Genomic DNA, 27,547 nt, shown 5'->3' with positions numbered 1-27,547 from the left:
TGTTTAATCTACTTAAAACTCAGCCATTCTAAGCCTGCAGTTGAGTATCTCACGTTTAAGAAGCAAATCAACCTAATTACTATAACATGACTGATTAGCAATGTGTTGTGTGTAAATAATTTGCTACAGCAAAGACAGAATTGAACAGTTTCATTCCAACAAATCTAGATTATTTTTATTTTTGGACAATACACGAAAGTTATAAGGAAGTGGATGGCTATAGCTCAGAAGAGCAAGAAGGTGGACGAGGGAACCCCTGTGACAGAGTGGCATCCGTGTTCCCGAAGGTGCAGGGGCACAGAGATGAGCCACCTGCTACAGGGCAGTCTGACATGGGTGAGAGCTCAGACATGAGCCTGCTGCTGCTGTGGCCTCAGGAACCGAAGCATCAGTGGCCTGGGAAGAGGAAGGAACTGAGAGCAGGATTCTGGGTGAAAGGACAGATATGGAGAGGTTTGATCCTGGTCAAGTTTCAGGAGCCAGGACTCAGCATATTGAGTGGGGAAAGGTCCACTGTTCACTACATCAGAGGTGAGGACTGTAAAACACTTCAGAGAGGTTTTAGATTACGGGTCATGAATCTGAAAGATGAGTTACTTAGCAGCACTGTGTACCAGCCTGGCTGGAACTAAGTCAAGCAGTCCTCTGAGGGGAGGGTGAGGATGATTATGGGAAAAACAGAAAAGAAGGCTCAGAGACAAAGGTTAGAAATCAGGAGGGCTGTCCAGTCAGTACTGTGGCAGCCTCAAATTTAATTCTCTTATTTATATACTTAATAGTATCTTGGGAAACAAGGCCACAAGCTATCAGAAACAATTTGCTTAAAGGTGCACAGGACGTTCCTTCCCATCCCAAAAGCCTCTGTTCTTTCCACCAAGGTCAATAGAATCTTCAGCCCCTAGCCTTGAGCCCCAGGTGTACCTCCTCTTACCTTCCCATGCCTCAGAAGGCTGGGAAATCTGCCAACAGGCCCCAACCTGCCTTGGCTCTGCCTGGCAGGCAGACTTTCTCTTTTTCTCCCTCTGCTTCAGAGAAGCAGCAAAACTGCTCCCAACACACTGGAACTAAGTAAATATTTCTGGACTAACAAAGATGGCAGCCTCAAACACGGTTGGTGCAAAACTGAGAATGTGTGAATTCACAGCACGCTGCAGACAGCCAGGGTGAGAGGCCTCTGGAGTTGAGGAAGGTGTACGCTGGCCTGTCCATTCTAACCAGTGAGTGTTCAGAGGCGCTACCCTTGGTCCCCAAGAAAAGAATGTGCCTCTGACCATCATCGTGCGTGCTGACAAGGTAACAAGAGCCCTGGAGAATGTGCAAAGGGCAGAGCCTGAAGCCTCTCCACTGAGGGCCATGAGCAAGAGCCCAGGACTGGGCGCTGCTGCACTGAAGACAGTGTGGGGGGCGGGCTCCTCTGTCCCTTACAGAGCTTATGCTATAGGAATAATAGATAAATGAATACATACATAAATAATTTTTAAATAAGAGGAAGAAGGAAGAGGAGGAAAAAAGTGATTTGTCCTTAGAATGTGGATATTTACTTAGCAAAATATTTATCAGAGATAAGGAAATGCAATTGTTTCCAAGCATAGAAGATCTCTGGCTTAGCTCATTTGAACACTTTGCTAAGAAATTACAGGAAATGTTGTCCACACAGGAGAGCCAACACCCATGCAGGAACAAGCTCCACCCTATGGAGGAGGGAGGCAGAGAGGAAGGCGTCCCAGGTGAAGATGACCCGAGCCCTGCAGGATGTTACCAAGAGCAGTATTTCCAAGAGGAAATGGAACAAGCAGGTTGATGAGTCTGACCATATTGAGCAGTTTTATTAGCTGTGGTGGAGAAGTTGATGCTAAATTCGTTGGATGCTAAATTGTACTGGCTAGCTTTGTGTCAACTTGACACAGCTGGAGTTATCACAGAGAAAGAAGCTTCAGTTGAGGAAATGCCTCCATGAGATCCAACTGTAAGGCATTTCCTCAGTTAGTGATCAAGGAAGGGGGAAAGGCCCCTTGTGGGTGGTGCCATCTCTGGGCTGGTAGTCTTGGGTTCTATAAGAGAGCAGGCTGAGCAAGCCAGGGGAAGCAAGCCAGTAAAGAACATCCCTCCATGGCCTCTGCATCAGCTCCTGCTCCCTGCCCTGCTTGAGTTCCAGTCCTGACTTCCTTGGTGATGAACAGCAGTATGGAAAGTGTAAGCTGAATAAACCCTTTCCTCCCCAACTTGCTTCGTGGTCATGATGTTTGTGCAGGAATAGAAACCCTGACTAAGACAGGTAGATTTATTGGTTGGTTTTTATTTTTCCCTAGAAAGGAAGAGGAAGGCAAATATTCAAGGGAAAGCAATTTTCAGGACAGGCCATAAGATAGCATATTCCAGTTACTCACAATGTTCACAGAATATTGTGATCCTTAAATGCAGAATTAATGATCCAGCTTTTTGGGGAGCTGGGTACAAAAAAGCACGTTTATGTCAAAGGGAGGAGGGGGATTCAAGGAATTTTCGTGTTGAACAACAAGAAACCAGTAATGTTTAAAATAGGAAAAAGAACTTTGGATTTGGCATATTATTCATAAATATGACAGTGCTAGCAGTAACAATTGAATGTGGTTGCTTGTGAAAAGCTGGACAGGAAGTCAGAACGAGCTGCAGCCGGGGACCAGTTTGTATTGTAAATAAGCCCTCAGAAGTGCTCCTTGACTTAAGGAATGTACGCGTACTACACATACACAAATCAAATTTAAAATTTTCTTACTAGCGCAACAGTCCCAGAAGTGCTGGACACGAGTACTCACTCCTCAAATGTTCCATGATCAAATACATTACAGAAACACCCGCTTGCCTTCTGTGTCAGTGCATTAAAGGCTCCGAGAATTCCTGGAGGAAAGGCGTTTGTTTGACTCAGTGTTTCACAACTTTCTCCCTTATAGAGCCAATTTGCATATAATACATATTAAAATAGGCACCTTAGTATTCTGTTTAACACTGAAAATTTAAAATATTGATAGCAATAAATGAGCTTGGGGCTGGGGGAAAGTGCCTGGTGAGTGGCAGTGTACTTGTCTTACAGGCATGCTGATCTGGGCTCTAGCCCTACAACCCACAAAAAAAGCAGGCTTGGTAGCATAGGCTCCGAGCACTGGAGACACAGAGAACAGGGGATCTTGGAGCTTGTTGGTCAGCCAGCCAAGCCTACTTGATGAGCAGGCCAGCTCCAAAAAAAGAAAAAAAAAAAGTTTAATGGTGTCTGCAGAACAATATCTGAGGTATCCTCTGGTCTATACAGGCATGTGCACACCAGTAAGCCAGCACCTGTGCCATTAAATCAAAGTAATGGCACACTATGATATTACACCATGACATTAAAGCCTAACTTTCAGATTCTTATTAAATGAGGACTCCTTGATATCAGCTGCTGTTCCGCAGATGCCCTTCCACTTGGCTTTTATTTATTTGTTTTGGGACAGGGTCTCTCATGGGTCTGAAACTTACTGATTAGACTGACTAGTCAGCAACCCCAGTGAGTCACCTGTCTCTTTCCTCAGTCACGGGGCTACAGGTACATGCCACCATGCCCCTTACCTTTTAACACAGATCTGGGACTCAAACTCAGGTCCTCGTGCTTGTGTGGACTCAAGAGTGTTATGGACTGAACTATCCCTCTAGTCCTGATAAAAGTGTTTATGGACAGAAATGGGGACTGCCTTGATAACTAGTATTCATTGTGGCAGAGCTAGGGTAGGATTTTGAGCAGACAGGAGGTCGTACTCTGAGGGGTGGAGTTGTTGGGATGTTGTATGTATTTATTATGTATGTATTTAGCCCTATAAGTTTTCATGGATCTCTCGAAGATGTTTTTGTAACCAGTTGTACATAGCTTTCTCATAAAGAAATGAATATTTACCATATGAGCCAAAGTAAAGGACTTAAAACTATGTACATGCTTTTCTCTAACAATTCAAATAGGCTTGGTATGTGGGTGGGAGTCAGCTTCCATTTTAGTCCTGGAATATGGGAGCACAGACAAAAACGTGGATAAAATGATAGTCTCGGGCAATAGACTAAGCCTTGGGTAGATGGAATGATGACATAGCAGGAAGAAAAGAGACTTCTTTAGGTATCAGGGAAGGCCTAAGAAGTTAAATAGAGCTGAGTCCTGCATCTGAAGGGCACCATATGAGGATCTAGGACTGCACAAGCTTAGGCAGAAAGAACAGTATGAACAGAAATTCTGTGTCCTAAAATACTAGATAGGTTTGAGAGAATGAAAAGAACAACTAAAACAATTTAATCTTGTAAACTTTTAATGTAGTATCACAATAACTTAAGAAGTACTTATTGTAATTCTATCACAATAATTGCTTATTATTACATTTAAAATTTGCTATATTTGTGTGTGTGTGTGTGTCTGTGCACATATGTGATGGTGCACATGTGTATCAGAGGACAATTTGTAGACATTGGTTCTCTTTATCATCTAGGTCCTGAGGATTCAAACTTGTTACTAGGCTTGGTGGCATATGCGTTTATACACAGGACCCTCTCACTGGCTCTGTATGACACTTAACATGATATATGTCTGGACTTGGTGGCACATGCCTTAGAGATCACACACACACACACAAACCATGCATATATAATTTAAGACACGGGGCAGTGAAGTGATTGCGCATGCCTTTACTCCCAGCACTTGGGAGGCAGAGGCAGGCAGATTTCTGAGTTCGAGCCCAGCTTGGTCTACAGAGTGAGTTACAGGTCAGCCAGGGCTACACAGAGAAACCCTGTCTCGAAAAAACAAAAAAACAAAAAAACAAAAAGCAAAACAAAAAACAAACAAACAAAAAAGGACAGTTATTTAAAATAATAATAATAATAATTTAAGATATTTCTTACTTCTAAACTTCTGGATTGCTTAGATTTTCCCCTTTAGTCCACAGCATACTATTAGTACATCTCTAAAGTTGATTATAAATACCTTATGGTTTTAGCAACCTTTTGTTGGCTTAGGGGCAGCCCAGTCACTGACATATTCAGACTCTGAAATTTGGTTGTTCCTTAGGCCCTCTGTCCTGTTGGTTAGAGTTGGTGCTTGCGTGTTTTGAGAGCGTTCTCAGTCCGTTCTTCTTACGTTTATAGATTTATACATTTGTAGCTCATGGTAAGTAAGGACTACGTCCTTTTCCTTGGTTTCTTTAATGGCAGCATTTGGTCTGACTTTAGAAATCTCTAGAACAAAGTATAAGTGGTGCAAGTGAGAGGTTACACACGTGGTATTGACCAGTGTATGCTCAGACCTAGCCTGCCAAGCTCCTGAAACGACTGTCCACCCGGCCTGCATAGATGCTGTGGTCAGAAATCTAACTGCATGTGCACCTTGAGTGCTTGGATTGGTGGGAGGCAGGTCTGGCAAGAGTGTGGCATACAGCTTGCTTGCCTTTGCTGAGAAGAAAACAAAGGAAATTGGTGTCAGGCTCTAGGATAAAAATGGTTCTGAACCAAAACAGGAGGTTCGGAGCTCCTTCCCAAATGAAAAGATAGGAAAGGAGTAGCTGGGCTCCTGTGGCTCTCCTGTGGACTTGGATGATCTCTAGAAAGTGGGCAGGATGCCGGACGCAACCTTGAGACCACTCCACTAGTGAGGCAGAGGCAGCAAGATCAGAAGTTCTATCCTTGGTTTCATAGTGAGTTCAAGACTAGCTTGAATTGCATAATAAGAAAAGAAATAAAAAGAAAAGAAAAAAGAAAAGTGGGTCAGATGATCTCCTAAGGCACCTCTCATGAACAGGCATCTACCCACGGTGGAATAATAGGATCCAGATCTAGTCTCCATGTGATATGGTTAAAAAAACAAACAAAAATACAGAAGTGAGGTAATCCTTCTTAAATCGCTGGAGTTTGGACAAAAGAAATATGATGGCGTTTGACAGATAAGTGAGCAGTGTGATTGCTGTGGAGCCTGCTGCCGGGATGCAGTGAAAAAGGGTCCCAGGAAGAGCCTGGCTGAGAACCTACAGAGGAGAACACAGCTAAAGGTGATGATGGGACACGGCAGTAAAAAGGACAGAGAAGCTCAGGAAGAGAATCCCAGAAATCTGCCGAGGGTTTGCCGTGAGCATTCATCCAAGTACTTCTGACAACAGGAGGGGAAATGCCCAGCAGGACCGAGCAGTTGTTGATGCTGTTCCTGCTCTCAGCAGCTAGATGGAAAACTTGTAACTCCTGTGCCCGAGGAAGCACTGTGAGAGGTCTGGAGTCAGCAGAGGGTGATTGCCTCCTGACCCGAGCATTGCTCTAGACCTCTGTAACAAAGCACAGGCAAGCTTCCAAAGGGCCAACTGTTTCCAGCTCAGTTAACAGTGTCTCAAGTAAAGCTCATGAATATTTATAGGAATACAAAAGTATCTAGTGCTCAAGATAAACCACGATGTCTGCCTGTAATCAAAGATTTCTAAACAACCACATTGAAGACGATAACCCATCAATCAAAACCATTCAGAACGGACACAGATGCTGGCATTAGCAAACAAGAGCAGTATAAATAGCTACTGTAACAGTATTCTGCAAGTTCAAAAAGGAGGTGGAGAGATGGCTCCATGCTTAAGAGCATTTGCTGCTTTTGTAGAGGACCCAGATTTGGACCCTAGCACCCACATGGAACATGGTACAGCTCCCTGTAACTCCAGCTCCAGCTCCAGGGACTCTGATATCCTCTCTTGGCCCCACGCACCCCACCTCCTATAGAACCATAATTAAAAGGGAAGTTCAAGCTTAACTCTGTCCTCCATTTTCTCCTTTAATATTTCCCCTCTCAGTGCCACCTTCTGATGATTCATTAAATTAATTCTGGGTGGTTAATTGAAGGTACCCAGAAACTCTCGTTTTACTACATTTAATAAAAGTTTGTAGTCACACTTGCTAGACCAGCAACCTCTTGAAATTCTTAGTAATTCTGTGGGTTTAATAAAAATATCACCATAACTTACATTGTTTTAAAAAATCAAACCTAAGCCTATAAGTTGGCTTGCCCTAAAGTGTCTTAGCAGTTTTGTAGTCACAGAACAGATAGTCAGAATAGCTTCTTAGATCCTTGGACTGACAGTGTATACATTTCTTGAACAGTTAGTATCTGCTTGTTATCAGTATTAAAATGTCATGTCCTGACAGTTCATTGTGATAATAAATGTTTCTATAAATTGGCTTCCTATATCTTTTCCCAGACTTTTCCCTCTGCGTTATCTAAATGCCATTCTGTAGGTTGAGTTTGAAAAATGTTTTTCTGCCAGGCAATGATGGTAGGCAGAGGCAGGAGTATCTCTGAGTTTGAGGCCGGTCTGGTTTCCAGAGCTAGTTCTACAAGGCATCTAGGGCTACACAAAGAAATCAAATCTGAAAAACCAGAAACAAATAAACAATAAACAAAAAGGTTTTCCTTTTGCAGAGCCACTTGGATGACAGTAACAATCTTTGACGTGAAGTATAGTCACAACAGATGATAGATACACCAATCTTGAGGAAATGATATTGACTGAGCTGAGGTAACTCAGTAGTAGACATTCCTCTGGTATGTCTGAGGCCTAGGTTCTGTTACCACGCACATACAAAACATATAATAGAGAGAGTAGGGGGCTTATTGAAAATCAGCAAAATATAATTAGCTCAGGTTTAATAACAGAAATTAACCCTTTTTCCAGAGATAGTTCCGTTGTGTGTGCTTACACTTTATGCTTTACAAATGTAGTATCTCTCAGTATCTCTGAACCAGTTTATTAAATCTGCAAAGATAGTTTGGAGCTTACATTTTATACCAGTTCTGGTTAGTTGGTTTGTTCATTCATTTGTTTGTTTGTGACATTATCCAGCCTAGCCTTGAACTTCTGATCAGTGGTGAATTCTGAGTTTTTCCCAGGGCCGTAAGTATGGAGTGACTTCTGGCGTTGAGCTGCATGTCTCCTTGAGCATTTGCACCCATCTGCCTTGCTGCTCTAACGTTAGTGACAAGAGAAGGAATGACTGTAAAGGAGACAGAAAACAGAGCCTCCCCTTGGCTGCAGACTAGCCCTCACTGTCTCAGTACTGTGCCCAAGCATGGGAATAGTGGCGCAGATTTTCTGTGGCTAGCAGGTGGGTCTTGGCTTTGCCTACCTGTCCTCTTTATAGTCTTTAGTTCAAGCTGAGGAAAATGTCATCATCAGCACTGTTTCAAAGGACGTGAGTTGATTTACTTATTGTACTGGCTTCCGCAGAGAGACATTTCTCCCCTCGTTGACCATCATTTTAATTTTCTTAAAGTTGCATATCATGTTTTGGTTATACCAGTTTCAGTCCTTGAATTGATTAAAAAATTCATTGTCATAAAATAACAAATTATTTCTCTTAAGAGAAAATAAAAAATTATCGGTAGCTCTCATTATTGCAGTAAGATATGTGATCTGTGATTTTTTGGGGGGGGTAATCTATGCTTTAACATGGATTAATGGAACTTGGAAAGTATACTTAAAGATAAATACTGGACTATCTAAAGGAAAGATAAAATATAATTTTGCACGGCATACCATAGTTAAAATTTTGCTTAATGAAATGATATAAGTTTGTGTCTTACTAAAATACTGATAGAATAAATGTAGGATGTGCTTAAATGTTTAATATATATTTTCTTAACCTTTTAGGTAATTAAATCTATTGATAAGTCAATTCTTAATTACCTAACCCTCTGAAATTTGCCATTTTGAATTCTCCAGCACTGGTAACCTGCATTTTCTCTATTATAGGTTTCAGTTTCCCTATAGATGCTTCATTGTTGACACCTCTTGGATTCTCATACTGGTTCCTGTTACTTCTGTTCCTGTCCCCTCCTTAGGAGTTTCTAACCTGTCCTTGTTCATCCACCACCCACTTGGTGATCATGGTCTTTAGTGTGGGCATCTCTTCACCTTCTAGGCACTTGTGCTTTGAATCCAGCAGTCATCTCAAGACCACCAAGCCCTGAGATATGTCTGTCCACTACGAAACGTGGATGTTTCCAGTCAGATGCTGCCTCCTACAGAGTTCTGCAGCCCACAGTCATAGGGTCTTGGTAATCTTTCTCCTCCCCTGTTGTCTCTACTCAGTCCTGAATCCACTAACACTTCTTTAATTTCATCTGTGCTTTCTTTTGTGTAGTCACTGGAGTCTTTTGAGTTCAGACCCACATTTTGGTGACTGGCTTTCCTGTCAATAATCTTTCCCCAGTCTGATTATATTACTGTTATAATAGTTAAAGTAGGTATGAGTAAGATTTCTCATCTTTAAAGATAAAAATTAAATTATAATAATGATGATATAAAAATATACTTTAGTCTCCAAAGCATAGCTTTCTGTATGAAAACAGATTTTCATATAAAACAGATTTGGAAGTGATTTTTCTTAGGCCCTTTACTGGAATATGATACATACATAGTTTATTGCTATCACTAATAAGCCTAATAAGGACCCTAGTCCTTCATTGTCCTTTTTTGGAGCACTTTTTAAAAATTCCACATTATCTTTGTTACTATATCTCTCAGAATCTCTTCAACCTTAAATGCCTATGAATCTAGGATCATATCATCTTATTACTTTTATGCTGAGTTTACACAATATAGATTGTGTGAAATATTTTCATGGACAGACGTGTTTTCTCCCGTTAGCTGGGAGTGAGAAAACCTGTGCCTTTTCCTTCCCCTGGCAGGAGGCTCAGGAGAAATCACCATTTCTTGGGGTCAATTATTTTAACTGTCTGAACCTTTTGCACATACAAGTAATGTTGGGGGGCGGAGGGGATCATTAAAGGTTCCATGCTCAAGAATTAATCTGTAAGAGGTTGGCCAAGTTGCCTCTCCTGATGAGTTCTGAAAGAACTGAAACAAGAAACCAGGAACTGGTGGGAACTCCAGGCAGCCAGTACTGGAGTGCAAGCGGTACAGGAAAGCTTATTTCTTGTTTTTATTATCACGGCTCCTTTTATAACAGTTACAAGTTTACAGAGCTCACCAGAGAAGCCTGCTTCATAGGCAGCATGCTAAAGGAGTAGCAAACATGATAATGCTACTTTTCTTTAGAAAAATGTCTGAAGTATGGGAATGTCACATACTTTTAACTATTCTCTGGGAACTGAGGAAGGTCACAGGCATTCCTCTTACATTGCTTTCATTCCAGATTCCCTTCTTGAGAAATATCAGCACCAGCTGTTCCTATCCCCTGTTCAAAGATTCATTCTGTCCTCACTTAACCTTAATTCATGCCCCCATATGAGCTTACCTACTGAGTCAGTCTTTATCATCACCAAACCTTGTTGGCTTTTAGGCTTTGGTGGATATTGTCCCAGTTCTGGAGAGGGACTAAGTGGGATCTATTTTAATGGGTCTGCATTTATTCTTCCTCCAGTGTCAGTATTGTATGTGGCCCACAAGCCTTTGAGTCTTTCACGTAAGTAAGGAGCACTTTGAGGGCTTCCCGTTCTGAGTCCAAGACATAATGCAAACTACAAGAAAATCTGGCACAGGTGGGTCAGGAAAATCAAGTTATTCTCCATCAGAAGTAAACTGCATTTGACACTTTAGCTTGAGCAGTGGGTTGGCTCTGGTTGTCGGAAACAATAATAAAAAGGAATATTGTTTGGGAGGAGAGCTGAGTCACTTGTGTTGGGGTCAAAGGGAATGCAAATAATGAGGGAAGGACCACCGAAGTCAGAAATAAATCAAAAACAACTTTATTTACTGTGTGTGTGTAGGGGTGGGGGTTAAGGTTAACCTGTTAAGGTTGCAGTCAGGCTTGAGAGCTGGCAACAATGACTTTGAAGGGCAGGAGCAGTCTCCTTTTGAAACATAATCCCACGGCAGATGTTCAGGGGATAAATAAATAAAGAAGAGATTTGTAAATTGAGGGTTAGTTCTTGAGCCCAGGGTGTGATGGCTAACAGGATGTTGGTGCAGGCTCAAGCTGTTCTAAGGCAGTGGTCTTACCTCAACTTATATGGGGTTAACTGAAAAGAATGCAGGGCCTGAGGACATGCAGTAAGAGGGGGCAGAGGCCAGTGCTTTTAATCACTCTGGGCTCTTCAACTTGGGGAATGTAGTAGTCACAGTTGATTGCTGTGACAAAACCAAGACCAAGGCAACACTGTAAGAAAGTATTTAATTGGGCTTGCTTAAAGTTTCAGAGGTTTAGTCCATTATCGTGATAGTGGTGACCATGGTGGCATGCAGGCAGGTGCTGGAACAGTAGCAGAGAGCTACATCCTGAGCTGTAGGCAGGAAAGAAGAAAGAACTAGGCCTATCGTGGGCTTTTGAAACCTCAAAACCCACTCCCAGTGACACGTCCTCCACAAGGCCATGCCTCCTAATCCTTGCAATCCTTTCAAATAGTGTCACTCATATGTGAGCCTGTGGGGGTCGTTCTTATTCAGCCTCAGCAGCTTGGCCCAGCTGCTGTTTTGAGTGTTACTCACTGGAGAAGTGTCCTGCTGACCTGGACTGCAGACCAACAGCTCTGGTTGCTGATCAACATGGGGCTGCTCTAATTGCAAGGCCGCTGATTTGGAAGCCTTTTTTTTTTTTTTTAAATCTTGTTCCAGGTCTTCTGGAATGTTCTGCTGGACTATGAGTTTAGCCAGTAGCCTTCCTTCTCATTTGTGGTTCTGTCTTGTCCTTCCTTTCCTTTGTTTTCTTTTAAAGATCTCACACTATATAGGCCATACTAAGCTTAAGCTCACAGCAGTCTTCCCATTTCAGACTCCTCCATGTGCTGGGATTATGGGTGTGAGCTCAGCTATCTTTTGACTTTTGTTTTCTGGTAAGCCTGTTGGTCTTGGGAGGAAGTCCCTGTACAAAAGTGCAGCTAATGGCTGTCATACTGTCATTTTTCTCACCGGATCCTTTGTGGATTTCAAAATGACCCTAGAAAAGGGTTTCACAGTGAAACTTAAAAAACTGTGGCCAACTTAGATTTCTTTTGCCTAAGGTCTCGGTAACAGACAAGTCAGTATTGGTTGACACTCTTGCGAAATAGTCATTAAAAGGCCGACTGTTATATTCTGGGCTCTTCCATCCAGGTTGGGGTCACTGGCATTAATCACAGGAGGAGAGCAGGTCAGCCTTCCGGGCATCTTTGGGCTTTCTCAGGACTTACCAGTGTTTTCAAGTCATGGATCCTTAGTAAGACCCTGGATCATTACTTTGTTTATTTTTAAAGGTGCATCCTTGCTCTGTGGCTTAGGCTAGACCATACTTTTGGTCCTGTCATGGCCTCCTGAGTGCTAGGATTACAGGTGTGCACCACCACACCCAGCTAGACCCAGAGTCTGTAGAAAACTCTTTCTTAGATAAAAGGAAAACCATGTGTGTGTGTCTGTGTGTGTGTGTGTGCGCGCACGCATACACACACAAGCCACAGCACTGGTATGGAGGTTAGAGGTGAAACCTTGTGATAGTCAATTCTTTCCTTCCATCATATGTGTTACTGAAATTAACTCAGGTCATCAGGCATGGCAGCAAGCCATCTTGCCAGTCCAGTGCAGGAATGCTTTTAATATTACTGTAGGTTTTGTTTTTGTCAAGGGAATGCAAGCCACTTGGACCCATTTCCTGAATTTTCAGATTGCTTTCCCTTGTAAGAAAACTGTTTGTCTCCCTTGTCCTCCCAAACAAGAAAGGCAAACCAAACTGTTACTGGCTTGTGAATGTTCAGACAATATGGTATGGGAGGGAGCTAGCTATAGGAGATGCCACACCAGTTTTCCATCCTGGCTGGGTATGAGAGACACCGTGAATTTTTGAATTTTAATGGTGAATCTTTTAAAAAGCGATTTTAAAATGTTGTTTCTAAGTCTTCCAAATGTCAGGTAAAGTATCTCCCATTCTAGGACTGGACCTGTTTGTAGGTCAGCTGTAGAGGATTTTCCTAGCATACTACAGTATTCAGGGCCAATGTTCATCTGGAATGTTCTACATAAAAGTCCCTGAAATTCTCTCTTGTGTCACTTGTATGTCAATATTTGCCATTTTCAGGCTCTCTTAACCCTGAAAAGGGCAGTTGTCCTAGAAAGTGGAGAAAAGATCTTTATAAATGTTGTGGTCTATTTACACTGTATCTTGGCTTCTCACAAAGAGCAGATAAAAACCCAAGTGTGACCCCACATACCTGTTCATGCAGTGCTTCTTTGTGTACCTTGTTGCACAGATACTTTGTTGCTTTTGATAATGGCCTTGAGCCAGGCAGCCCTTCTGTACAGGCTTCCCCTATCAGCAGGGCTGTTTTTGTTGGCACAACCCTGGTGTGCTTTTGGTGCTAGGCTGTCCTCAAGGACCAGTGAGCAACATCGTAGTCAGCTTGCTGTGCTGACCTGAGTTCTAAATGAGCCTACAGTTTTAGTAAGACCTAAAGTGTAAATGACAGATAGTCTTGTATTCCAGGAGAGCTAGTCTTTACTAAAGAAACTTACCTCTTCAAATGTTCTTATTAATACTGATACAGGGAAAGCCATATCATTACAAAATTATAAGAGGAAACTGGAATGTAACTTGCTGTGACCTCTTTGTCTATCACAGAAGGGTGGTTTTATGGAGCATTCTCTGTTTCTTCACTGTGTATTGCCTGAGGAATGTAAGGGTACATGTTAGCATCCTTAATTGACATTGACATTCAGCAAACCAGAAGAGGCCTAGAGATATGTGGCTCTTCAGGGGCTGGGTGAGCTGTGAATGTCAGTCTTCCATATTGTTTTCTCACTTTTCCTCTTTGCTATTGAGTGGAGAAATAACTACTGCTATTCTGGTAAATTTTAGTTAAAGACCTTAAAAATTTATCGTTCAATATTTATCAAAATTATAATAAGTGCTTTTCTAAATTTTTTATCTATGAGATGGACCACATATAGCATGAAAATGTTCTCTGTAGTCTTACATTTGTTTTTGTAACTTAAATTTTAGTAGAGTTTTTGAGCCATTAGGAGATAAGAGCAGAAATGAAAACCATTACTTTAGTCTAATTGTGTTGATATTTTCAGTGATGCATAGTCGATACATGAACATCCAAAGCTATTCTGAGTATTTTAAGCACATAAACTGTGCAAGAGCAATTTTCAGTGGGGAAGAATTATTTTAAATTTGCTTTTCTCTTTTTTTTATAGGAAGGAGCTTGAAGCCTTCAAAGGTAATTTTCTGTTTAATTCTTCACTTCCAAGTAGTTGAGGATTAGTTGCTGTCAGATGTTGTGTCTTGGCGATAAGGAAATAACCCCTTCCTTCCTATAAACGGGGTAGTTTATATTACAAAGCAGAAGTTGGCATAGTACTGTTTGCCTAGGTTTTAGTCACTCACAATAAGTTTGAAATTCTGGTTTAACTGTAGCACAGGTGCTGTGTGAAAGTTTGTGCTAATAACTCCTGGAAGAAATGTTAAGCAGGCGGAGCTGTAGGGTTTCAGAAACTGGTCTGTGCTGTACATGGTCTGTCTGGGTCACAGGAAGAGGAAACGGGGAGGGAGCTCAGAGTGTGCCTACAGCCTCATGAAATGCCAAGGATCAGAGCTGGGTTCTGTTCCTAGACTGTTTTGTGACTTTGATGAGTCTTTTGACTTTGACTTTGACTTTGTTTCTCCATCTGTAAAATTAGAGATTTTGATGAAACACCTTCTGTGATTCTGAAAAGCAAACCAGTGTTACCTTTACCTTAGAGGAGCTTTTTAAGGGGGACACAGCGAACAGTTCTCGGCATGTCCCCCTTACTTGGTCATGTTAGCTCCTGTTTTGTTGCTGTGGCTCAGGCACTGTACAGGAGGAAGGGTTTATTTGGTCCTCTCCAGAGGGAGAGTTCATAATGGCATGGGAGGCCTGGAACAAGGGGATCTGGAACACAAAGCTGAGAGGGCCCATCCTTAACCACAGACATGAAGCAGAAGAGAGCTGAACATGGGTTGATGATCGATAGGAACTGTTGAGGCCTGCCCTTAGTGATCTGTTCCCTTCAGCAGAGCGGTATCTTCTCAAACCCTGACAAGCATTGCCACCAGTGGACACGGAGTGTTCAGCTGCCTGGCTATGGAGGAAATTTCTCATTGAAACCACCACACTGGCCATAGGGAACCTCTAGGAAAGAAACACACAGACTTGCTAGCAGTCAGTGTCCTTCCAGTATGCCCGTCGGGTGCTCTTTACTAATTCCATAGAAACTACGATTCTCAGAGACTCTTCACAAGAACTAGAAGAAGTGAATTATTGTTGACTCTCCTGTGGTCTGCAGCATGCTTGTTACAACTCCTGTGCGCTCACACTGACCTACTCTCCTAGCTCTCCAGCATGTTTATGTTCGTATTACCTGTGTGCCTCACTTGTTAGGACAAAGGTCCTAAAGGCTATTCCTACTGTGGCTGTACTGAACAGACTCTGTTTTGTCAACATTTCTATTTTACCCACTGTGGTGGCTAAGCTCATGGCCAGTTGTTGAAGATGCTGCTCTGTGACCACATGATGGCATGTATTGTCACACTCTCATGGCTGTTACGTAATTGTGATCCCCTGTGCATGGGCATTGCTTTTCACTAGTTGTTTGAATGAAATAAGATTTGAAATCCTCATCAAATGCCTCTTTGCTTCTTGTTTGTTTTTATTGAGCAGTTTAGTATTTCTTATACAATAAAGAGATGGAAAAAGCCCTGTCAAGCTAACAGTAAAAGACAAGCAGGCACACATGTTATATAATAAAGTGTCAGCTTGACTTGCATCTCCCCACTGAAGCATTTTGTTGTAGCGTATTGTTCTCAGAGACTGTTTGCAAAAGGTTAGCTAGTATTACATAGTGCTTGATAGAATAATTCAACTTGGGATGAAATCTCTTATTTATATGCACATTTCTAATTTTGTGCAGCATCTACACCAGGTCTATCCACAGAACAATTTATGCTCTTGAATGTGACCAAACTCAAAATTTGCCTTATAGGTACGCTTTAAGTGTATTTTAAGAATCACCCTTGAGACTGGGTAGTGGTGGCGCACACCTTTGATCCCAGCACTCGGGAGGCAGAGGCAGGTGGATTTCTGAGTTCAAGGCCAGCCTGGTCTACAGAGTGAGTTCCAGGACAGCCAGGGCTACACAGAGAAACCCTGTCTCGAAAAACCAAACAAACAAACAAAAAGACTCGCCCTTGTGCTGAGCACAGAGGCATACACTTATACTCCAGTGTGTTTAGGAGGCAGGGGTAGGAGAGTGAGTCCCTGAACCCAGGAGCACAGCATCACCAACCTGACCAAAGATGAGGAGAGCCTGTCTTAAGAAAAGGGGAAGGAAAGAAAAACGTTTGCATTTGAGTGGAAGTACAATTAGCCTATAATAAGAAAATTAACTATTCTTCCAAAATATTAATGGATAAAAGGTTTAAAATTAACTCAGACATGTTATAATCCTATTTTTTAATGTTGCCTTTGTTCTCGAACCTTTTGAGAGTGCAGAGGAACAAGAGGTTTTACTTTCTGCAGTTTACTCAGCTTAGTCGTCACACTCGGAGGCCCGCTCTGAGTTGAAGAGGTGAGTGACTTGGAGGGAATGAAGCACCAGACTAGAAACAGAGTTGGTGTCATCCCAGAGCCTGGCTTCTCCCTCTGCTTGCCGAGGCTGATGCGCCCAGTTTATCGTGCTCTTCTGTTGCACGAGGCAGATGTCTGCTGTAGTGAGAAGACTTTTTAATTCCCCAATGCTGCACTCCCTTAAGCTTGCTGAGGAGTTTCAGGTATTAAAAACAATAGAGAAAGGTTGGTTTGGTTTTTATTTTTTATTTTATTTTTTAGAGCTAGAGTTTGTTAATAGGACTGGACAAAGGGCCTTTCTACATGCTAGAAAAGTAGTCTCCTTCTGAACTCTGCCCCACCCCTTTGTAATTATGTGCTTTAAGACCGCCTCACTAGCCGGGCGGTGGTGGCGCACACCTTTGATCCCAGCACTCAGGAGGCGGATTTCTGAGTTCGAGGCCAGCCTGGTCTACAGAGTGAGTTCCAGGACAGTCAGGGCTATACAGAGAAACCCTGTCCCGAAAAACAAAAACAAAAAAAAAGACAGTCTCACTAAATTAGCTAGGCTTGCCTCGAAATGCATGCTCCTTTTGTCTCAGTAGCTGGGGTAGTAGGTGTATGCTACCATATCCAGCAAGAAAAGAATTTCATTTAATTTTTTAAAGAGACTGTCTTACTATGCTGAGTAGACCAGGCTGGCCAGGAATACACAGAGGTCTATCTGCCTCTGCCTCCTCAGTGATGGGATGAAAGGCACTTGGCAGCATACCTGTTAGTTTTATTATTGTTTGTGTGAGGCTGTGTGTGTGGAGGCCAGAGCACTGTTCACAGACTCTGTTCACTCTTTCCACCTTTACATGGGCCCCAGGGATCAAACTCAGCTGTTTAGGTTAATTTTATTTTCATGAAACAATATTTTGGTAGCATGAATGTATATATATCATGTGTATGCAGTGCCCATAGAGGTCAGCAGAGGGTGTTGGCTCCTCTGGAACTGAAGTTACAAGGTAGTGAGCTGCCGCCATGTAGCTAACAAACCCGATCCTCTGTTACAGCAGCAAGTGCGCTGAATTACTGAACAATCTCTTAAGCCCCCAGTTTTAAAAGTAGGCTTTTATTCCATGTATAAATCCTAAAAATTACTCTTAAGATTTTAAGTCTAAAAATGTATCACTGCAAAGGAACAAAGATTTACAGTTAGATATTCCTATCTAATTGTATAGTACTTGACTTAACATGGTTTTATATATTACATTTGCCCTTTTACCTTTGGCAAAGCAACCACCAGACCCTTTTCTCTGGAAGCTATACCAGCTGGTACCTGTCCTTGTTGAATACTTAGTGGAGGCACTAGCCACTCTCTCAGATGCCGATCTCTATAAATACCACAGCTAGCTTAGCTAGGGAGAGTGTCCGCTCACACAGCCACCTCTGCAGTGTACTGCTCTCTGTGCTCAAATTAACTACTGGATAAAAATGGAACCTCACAGTTAAGGGCAATTATAATAAATGAGGATTGCAACTCTTTGGGAAACTTAATATAGTTAGCCGTTAAAATTTGCCATAAATCATATAGTCAGAAATTAGAAAGAATTCAGAGGAAGGGGTTCTGTACAAGAACTATACCATCTATATTTCTGTTCTTTTTTTTTTTTAATCTAGTGCAGTGTGGGTAATTTATATAAGAAATTTCAGTCGGAAGACAATGCTTACTGAGTATGGAATTAAAACTGTGGGTGGGGCTGGTGAGAAGGCTCAGTGGCTGAGAGCCCAGGGGAGTCATTTTCATTCAAACCAACATATCACCTGACTGGAGACTTGAGAGATGTTAGGATTCTCATTTGCTGGGTGACTCTGAAATGTACCTTGTGCTTACAGTGACAGCAACATTTAGTGTGCTTCAAATAAAACTAATAGTAGTACATGTTGAGCTTGCGTGACAGTTGCTTCAGTTCAGGAGTTGTTCCAACATGGGAGGCAAAGCTATTTTAGCTGCTGTTTGGGAATACTAAGTGATAAAGACTCAAGTTGGATGACAGAACCACCTTTTACCCTCATGGGTCTGACACTCTGCTAGAGCTTTCAGGATAGAAAGGCAAACCTAGTTTGAATATTACCTACAAGAGGGGAATAGACACTTAACATGGGGTAATCAGCTGGAGCTGTCGCTCAGACTGACCGGTACGTCCCTGCAGGGAAGGAGGACAGGAAGGACAGTGGGAAGGGTGAGAACATTGCAGGAATGTAGGGATGTTTATTTCAAGAACTGAAGCTAAAGTTTGGATTTCTTGTTCATTGAAAGAACTACAAGTAATTTGTCATCACTGAAGCATCTGATGCGTGGGAAGAAGCGAGGGACAGTTGGACAGAAGGGGAGCAAGTGGTACATGACGGCCTTTCTGTCAGGCATAGGCAGGGCTTTGCGGTTAGACCAGTGACCTCCACAGAGGGAAGTGCGTGCAAAGCATTGGGAACAGGGAGGGAGGCCCACGTACGTACGTACACACGCATGCATGTGTGCACGTGTGCATGTGTGCTTGAGTAGCCAGAGGACAGCCTGTGAACTCTTTCCTTCCCACCTCATGAGTACTGAACTCGAGTCCTCAGGCTTGTTGGCTGGCATCTTCACTTGGTTAGCTTTGTTCCTCACTTCTAGAACTTGTCTCAGTTTTCTTTCTTTCTGCGATCTTTTTAAATGTTAATTTTGTATGCTGTTTGTTTTTGAGGCAGTTTTTCATGTAATTCAGGCTGGCCTCATCACTGTAGATGACTGAGTTTCTGAACCTCCTGCCTGACTCTGAGTGCTCCCCACCTGGGGATCAAATGCAGGGCTTTGTGCATTCCAAGGCAAGAACTCTACAAACTGAGCCACCATCTCAATACAGTACCTGTATTTGTAATAACATTATATATAGGGGTTGATTTATATGACATGTACATTATCAAATTTGAAAGGCTTATGTTAAAGATTGTTCCTTGTGGGAGTGCATGCTCAAGGGAGCGTGGAGGTTCATCTGAACACGAGGAGTTCCGGTTAGAATTCACAGGATAGATCTGCTTTACAATGTCCGGGATCTCTTAGGAGGGGAGGGTGGAGAAGAGCAGATCCAAGATCCAGGAGCTTAGGTGAGCTGCACGTGCTGGCGTGTGCCTGTGAACTCAGCTCCTTCCTTCAGATGCTCCAGTCCATGAGTCCACCAGTCTGGCAACAAAGCAAGAACCAGTCTCAATTTAACAAAACAACAAAAGTAAGGCTAAAGGAAAAAAGGAGAGTGGGAGAGAGAGTGTTAGGTTAAAGGAAGAATTTTATTATTTATTTATTTATTTATGTTTAGTGTATTTGCCTAAAAGGGGAAAAGAGGTGTAGAAAGGTTGATTGAAGAAGAACAGCAGAGAACGTTTTGGGGTATGCAGTTCTAAAGCAGGGCTCAGCTGCCAGTTACTGTAACTATCAGAATTGTGACATTACCTATTGTACATTCCAAGCCACCGGTTAGTGCTACTGAATTTCAGGGAGCCTTTATTAAAGCTACATTTAAATATGATGGGGGAAATTTAAAGATGCCTATGTATCATAAAGCAAACCTATCCTTTATTTTAATTTGCCCACCTTCAGACATTAATGTCTCTCGTGCTGTTTAGATGTTTCTCTTGTACCTTTGCACCTAGATGACAAGTTCAGAAGGATTTAGTGTATTTCCAGCCCAGCCCACCCCTATCGTCAGCATCATTTGGTATGGTCCCAGATCAGTGCGTGCATCTTTGTATGCCAGAGCCCCTGAGACTTGCATTTTGCTTTATAGAGGCAGTAGATTCCCATGTCTGTCTGCTTAAGCCATCAGAATCATCGGGAAACCAAAAGGCTCAACACATTTTCTTTGGAGGAAAACCAAGCCAGCTTCTGGCTGCAGCCTCGCTTCCTTTGTTCTCCATCCCAGAAGATGCACGTGAAGGGAGCTGCCTGGTAACTGGGGTTCCTCTGGACCAGCGTGCTTCTGCCCGTTTGCTCAGTTCTTAATCATGTCATCTCCAGGACTCCAGGAAAACAGTCAGAGGACTCCCTGTAGGTGGGACTTTATGTCATGTTTTTCCTTAGCTGCTTTCATTTAGAACTCTTACATTTGCATGGTATACAGATGAAATAGTATTACAAAGCTGAAATTAAATTTAACCTGATTTAAATACTATAGTGAGAGCTTTATTTTCTATGTATTATCAGTAAGTAATTACCACTAAATTAATTCTGAGAACAAATAAATGTAGCATGGGAATCTAGGACATTTGCATGTGTAATTCGTATCTCCTCATCTGGCAGGTGAAATTTCCCAGACAGATGTTTTTCTGAAGCAGCGTTTAGTTTAGAAGCTAAAATGTCAGGCAAGCAGTACCAGTCCATCTCTTGTGATTAGAAATTTGAGTTAACTCAGCGCCCTCGCTGCTAGGGTGCTCATTTTCTAAGCAGAAGGTAGCATAGTTGTATGACCATATCTGGAGACAGAAGAAAGTTAAAGTTCACCACATGCTACTCTGGGTTCATCTAAGATGGCTGATTCTAAGATGGGCTTGCAAATGTCTTAATGCTTCCTATAGACTTAAAATGTATAAGTTTCTAGAACCTGGGCATCCTTCTTATCACCTGGTAGCTGAGGAGAGGATCTTAAGTGTGATGTCTTTAAGAATGCCTGTCGAGCCGGGCGTGGTGGCGCACGCCTTTAATCCCAGCACTCGGGAGGCAGAGGCAGGCGGATTTCTGAGTTCGAGGCCAGCCTGGTCTACAAAGTGAGCTCCAGGACAGCCAGGGCTATACAGAGAAACCCTGTCTCGTAAAACCAAAAAAAAAAAAAAAGAATGCCTGTCGAAGCATATAAACTCGTGGGGTTTGCTGGAAAACAAACAAAGCTGAAGACTTCGTTCTTAGTGTTTGGTTGAGTAATGTGATTCTAGCCTTAGAAGCAGCTGATGGACAATTTCTGCTAGTTACTGCTTTGTAAAAACTCCCCATTAGGCCTTTAAGACAGCATATGCTGTAACATGTTTCATGTGTATATCATGCCCTGTCAGGTAGAAGTCTGAAAAGAGTGTGTGGCTCCAGTCTCTTACTCTGTGTGGCGTTTCTGCTTTTGAGATTTCGCGTTAGCATCAAAGTCAATTGAAGAGTTTTCCTTCCTGTCTCAAGTCTGTCTCATACTTTAACTTTGTTGTTGTTGTAGTTTAGAAATTGAACAGAGGGCTTCAGGGATACAGGCACATGCTGTACCTTCCCAAGTTGTGTTCAAACATAGGAAGTGAAGAATTTATGAAATCGAACTCCAATTAGGAGTACACTACATTCTTGCTTATTTTACCTGTGAGATAATGAGGGAAAAGCATGTGAGGACTTCAGTGTTGCTTGTAGACGGCACGATGGCTTGTTTCTCCCAGGCGTGCTTAGCCTTGGCAGTTCTAAGAGGAGTGGTTTCAGTGTGGGCATTATTTTAAATTACTAACCTAGGAAATTACTTCTTAACAATTTTTATTTGTTGATGAATTCTGCCAAGAATATTAAGTGTCTGCTCTTGGTCTCTTTAAGATATGTCAGTGTGTATATGTACTTGTTTTTAAGGAGCTTGTCTATAATGAGGTAAAGATGTTTGAAGAAAGCATGGAGATTTACATCCTGCCTTTTCATTTGATTCTGGGCTTCATGCTTGCTCACTAGCTCGCTCTTTCTCTGCACCCTCACCCCACCCCCTATCCCCGCCCCCATCCCTGCCCCTGCCTCTTGTTTTTGTTTTTGTTTTTTTTTTTTCCCCACTTGAGACAGAGTTTCTCTGTGTGGCTCTGACTATCCTGGAAATCATTCTGTAGACCAGGCTGGCCTTGAACTCACCTACTTCTGCCTCCCAAGTGCCAGGATTAAAGGTGTGCATCACTGCTAAGCTGAGCCAGTTTACTTTTCAAACCTAGATGAGTCTTTATTCTGATACTTTGTCACATACCACACACCATGCCTGACCTGGAAATCTCTAGGAAAATGTTTTATACTGAAGAGGAATTGGCACTCTATGACAGCTTATTTATGTATTAAACTACATAAAAATAGAGCTTGAGATGAGAGTTGTGACCCTTAAATATTATCTTTCAAATTTTTATAAAGATTAGACCACTATTTCATGATCGATAATTATAGTAATAGATCATTTTAGGAACAAATTGGTATAAGCTTTTGTTGCATAACACATTAACTATCTTGAACAAATGCAGCCATTCTGTCTCATTCCCCTTTCAATGGAACATAGTATAAACTTGACAGCAAAAATTGTACCTTTTGTAAAACTAAATCTGAGCACCACGGACAAGAATTGTTTGGGAACATTGCCTGTCAGGCTTGAGAAGAGGACTTACCTGTTGGCTACCTGTGTTGCTTCATGGTGTCTCTGACCTCTTTTGGAGGTCGATGCTAAGGAATTACCTGTGGGCTCCTACGGGCCTTCTGTGTCTGCCTTTGAAGGCAGCCGTGGAGTTCCCACTAACTCAGGAGACTGCTGGCTTACGGAGAATTCCAGATGAAGGGAGAAGTCAGGTGCCGACCAACTGACCTAAGACACCCTTGTTAGTGGTTCTTCTGTCCCTGCCCTGCCCAGGACTGCCAGTTGTGTATCTACAGGCTGTGAGCTGTGGTTGCTTCCCTGTGAGGGGTCAGTGGTCTCCCTGCAATAGGAGAGATGACTAGAAACACTGCGATATACTGACATCTGCCAGCATTCTCTTCTGTGTCAGTACAGGATTACCTATTGAAAAGGCAGAGCCACTCCTTCCCACAGTGTGAAGAAAAGGTTAGCCCATCATGGTGCACTTAAACCATCCTGTGAGCCCATTTAAATACTTTAGCAGCCCTCTTAAAGTACAGCTCTCTGCAAACCTTGCTGAGGGCCAAGTTAATTTTCCCTGGTTAATGTCTGATGGGAGAGGCTTTGTGTCTTGTCTGCACCCACTCTAATTTTTCCAGAATCCTATCTGAGACCATCTTTAAGAATTGTGATTACTGCCAGAGTTTTGAAGCCATTTTTTTTTTTCTGCTAAATAGCATTGTTGCTACTGCTGTTAAAACAGGATCTCACTGTATTCCAGCCTGTCTTGGAACTCATGGTAATCCTCCTGCATCAGCCACCTAAATCATGATTGTCGTCCTCTGCTATCACACCCAGCTAGATTAACTATGAAGTATAATCTCACATTATTAACACTTAAAAAATGCTTTTATGCCTTTGGGAATTTGGGTGGTGGCCAATTTTGGCTTTATGTCAATCATAATTACACCGTGCTAAGCATCTCTACGTACAGGGTGTTTCAGAGCTATAGGTTTTACAGTGTGTTGTTGGTGGGTGCTGGCCATTAGCTTTTTGATGTGAATGGTTTTGTGTGTAAGTGCAGTGCCCTCGGACAGCAGAAGAGGGCGTCAGATCCCCAGAAGCTGGAGTGAACAGTCAGTTGTGAGCTCCTTGATACGGATGCTGGGAACCAAGTCAGCCCTGGCCACTGGCTGTTGAGAGAGAATGTGCCAGTTCACTCTCTGACTAGCACTCTGTGATCATCAGGGGACAGAACTGACTGATTTGTTTTGTGACAGGGTCTCACGTAGCCCTAGGTGAACTCCTGGTATATTTGTCGCCACCTGCCAAGTGGTAGGATTACAGGTATGTGCCATCATACCTGGGATGGGGACTCATCCCAGGAGAAAGCCAGTTCACCGTTTTTCAGTAGCTCTTCACTTTAACTCGTGGCAAGCTGAAGTCAGCAGGAACCTTACAGTGCTCTGCTGGCTACAGTGTACTGTATAGCATGAAATGTCTTGCCGCATTACTGATATAGGATAGTCACATTATTCTCTGCAGCAGTGCCTTGTAGTTCTCTCATTCTGTGGCTGACAAAATGCCATGAGTAAGTTTGCTTCTTGTTGCATGCTGCCTACATTTGAGCCACCAAGTGTAGCTAGAAATTTCCCTCTCCTGCATCCTGGCTTGTCCTGCCATTGGCTCACTGGAGAGCCTGTGACCGTTCCCTTGCCCCTCATCACACTGTTGGCTTCTCCATCTATCTCACTGTGCAGTGCTCTTCCCAAAGCAGGGGGGAGGCACAGCCACAGCAGAGAGTGGCTACTCTGAAAGCTACAGTGTGTGTGACCTACTGGGTCATCTTGAACCAAATAGGCTTTTGTTTTGTTTGTGAGAAGTGTTTTTGTCATTGAGCTAAATTAAAGTCCAGAGAGAAAGTGTATGGCAGATAGCTGCTGTGAGCCCCAGGTTCTAGAACCTTGGTGTGGTACGGTCCCTTTCCTTTGTGAGCAGGCGCCTTCTTAAACATTGACGTTTCAGATACGAGTGCTGGCTTTGTGTTACCTCTGCTCCTCCCTCTCAAACCAGTGACCCTTTTCCTATAGTTGATGTTACACATACATGTAGACATACATACATACATGTACATACCTATAACCTACTGAGCCCTGTTTATGCTCTTACATCCATGAATTTGTGGCTGACTGCTTGGGTTTGTATGACCCATGGAGACTCATCCCAAGGGAAGACAGATTCACTTTTCAGTAGCCATTTATTGCTCATAGCTCTTCATTTAGGACTTGGGGCCTTGTGAAATTCTCCTATTTGTGTTGGTATACTGAGTAAACGTGTGTGTGTGTATGTGTGTGTACATGCACATTCATGCAGGTAGAGAGCTGAAGTTGGTATCAGACTGGAGCTCACTGACTCAGCGAGCCACCTTGCCCTAGGGACCCGACTCTGCCTCCGAAGTGCTAGAATTACAAGTGGTGCTACCCACCTGCTTGACAGTAAATGGGTTCTGTGGTCGGGTCATCAGGCTTGTGTGGGCAACAGCTTTATCCGTTGAGCCATCTTCCCAGCTCCTAGCAGGACGTTTTTATTGCTTCTTTGCCAGTTCTGTTGTTTGTGCATTTGGGAGATGCAATGCCAAAATCCTTGTTGTAACTGGAAAGTTGGCACAGTGTAAAGGAGCTCTGAAATCTCTTGTCTGGTGACAAGTAGTCTGGGGACGTAAGGAGTGATGGGCTGCCTCCTCCTCCTTCTTAGTTTCCCTGGCAATTACTCCTTTTCCAGATATCTGGCTTTGAGACCTACTAATTACCTTCAGAGGGTTTTGTATTATAAAGCACAAAAGTTTTGTTTTCTCACACCACTGTTAGGCAGATTTATACCATGGTATCCTTTCTTTGGGTAGGGAGACTGGGACAGGGACTCCTGATAGATCTCTGGAGGTCTGTGACCCACTTCAAAGATGATGGGACTGAGAGTGACTGTCCTGCATCCCCTGCCTTCATGGATATTCCTGCACCTTGTCAGGAGACATTTGCCACGTTGTATGCAAGTTGTTTACATGACACCTTCTAGTCTGTATTGAAGCAGACAGCCAAGCATGGTTATGGTCCTGACCCCAGAACCTAGGCTCTTTCTGCTCCATTGCTCCTCGTGCAAAGGAAGGAAGCAGAGTGTTGTGTATTTCTCCTCTGAGTGTTTAACGTGCTGGCGCTCACCACCAGAGCAGTGCAGAGTCCTGTTAGACTGTGGGTCGTCAACAGTCATTGAGTATAGCAGTAAGATGATACAGTTACCTTTCAGTGTATACCTGAACATTCTACTGCATTTTAAAAGTTGTTATTGCTTTAGAACAGTATCTCCAAAGATGCCTTTCTGTTTGTAATTGCAGCTTTAGACAAACATAATCAGTTTTCTGTCTGTAGACTTTTCTGGTTATTTCATGTAAATGGCACGTATTATATATATTCACTTGGCTTCTTTCGTTTGCATTTGTGTGGAGATAGCTGTATATTCCAGCAGTTATCTGGTACTTCATTTCCTTTTGTGAGTAACATTACTATAAACATTACCATAAACATAAACTATCGGACTGGAGAAATGGCTCAGCGGTTAAGAGCCCTGACTGCTTTTCCAAAGTTCCTAGGTTCAAATCCCAGCAACCACATGGTGGCTCCCAGCCATCTGTAATGAGATCTATGAGATCTGACGCCGCCTTCTGGTGTGTCTGAAGATAGCTATAGTGTGCTTACATGTAATAATAAATAAACCTTTAAAAAAGAAAACGCAAACTATCCAGATCTTCATTTATCATGGGTAGCTCTTAGGACAGACGTTGCTGAGGTGTGTGGTGCGGTTTGCTTACCATTCCTTGGAGAAGTCACTGACTTTTCCAGGACGGCACTGACACTTTTCATCCCTGCTAACAGTGTGGTGCATTTGCAGCTTCTGCCCCTCCTGGTCTGCACGTGGTAGTGTGTTTTGTTCTGCTTTTGCACTGCTGGGGTTTGACCAAGGATAACACATGCTCAGGAAGTGCTCTCTTAGGAAGAGCTGTCCCTAAGCCTTTATCTGCCTTTTTAGATTAGAGCCACAAAAGTGAGTGTGTAACAGTTCTGGTTTTGATTTGGGCTGACTAATCACCAGATATTGAGCATTTTTCAGTGCTAACAATATGAAGGCTGGCAAGACCAAGTCACTTGTGATAAGCCTTTTCAGACTAATACTCCGTGTTAATTACTTTTTCATCAGTGTGCCAGTGTCTCTGAAAGAAGCAACTTCAGTTCAGGAAGGATTTATTTTGGTTCATTGTTCAAAAATAAATAAATAAATAAATAAATAAATAAATAAATAAATAAAGGCCGTTTGCCAGGGAAGACATCCCAGTGAGTTAGTTCAGTTGGATATGTGGTGACAGGCAGGAAGCAGCAAGTTGTGGGTAGACTAGAATAGTTACTGCCATTAAGACCCCATTCCCGAGGGCTGGAGAAATGGTCCACCTCTTAGGAGCATTTACTGCTCTTCCAGAGGACTCAGGTTCAATTTCCCACACCCACAAGGCAGCTAATTCCACTTCTAAGTAATTTTATGCTCTCTTCTGGGCTCTTAAGTGCTCTGTATGCATGTGATAACACTTTAGAAAACAAACAAACATACAAACATACAAACCATCTTCCAGAGGTCACTTCTAAGTAGGCCCCATTTC

At 42.7% G+C, this 27,547-nt stretch overlaps 1 protein-coding gene across 2 annotated transcripts in view; it reads left to right on the top strand.

The window, feature by feature from the left end:
- Dtnbp1 (dystrobrevin binding protein 1) overlaps window positions 1–27,547 on the top strand; it is an 80,542-nt gene that overhangs the window by 36,587 nt on the left and 16,408 nt on the right. For both annotated transcript variants that reach the window (XM_021180049.1, XM_021180050.2), the window contains exon 7: window positions 14,145–14,167. In XM_021180049.1, the coding sequence (XP_021035708.1) occupies window positions 14,145–14,167 (23 nt within the window). The remainder of the gene's footprint in view (window positions 1–14,144; window positions 14,168–27,547) is intronic.

Source organism: Mus caroli, chromosome 13, assembly GCF_900094665.2.
Source record: "Mus caroli chromosome 13, CAROLI_EIJ_v1.1, whole genome shotgun sequence".
In the NCBI taxonomy this organism is placed as follows: domain Eukaryota; kingdom Metazoa; phylum Chordata; class Mammalia; order Rodentia; family Muridae; genus Mus; species Mus caroli.
This window is presented reverse-complemented; position numbering and strand designations above follow the sequence as displayed.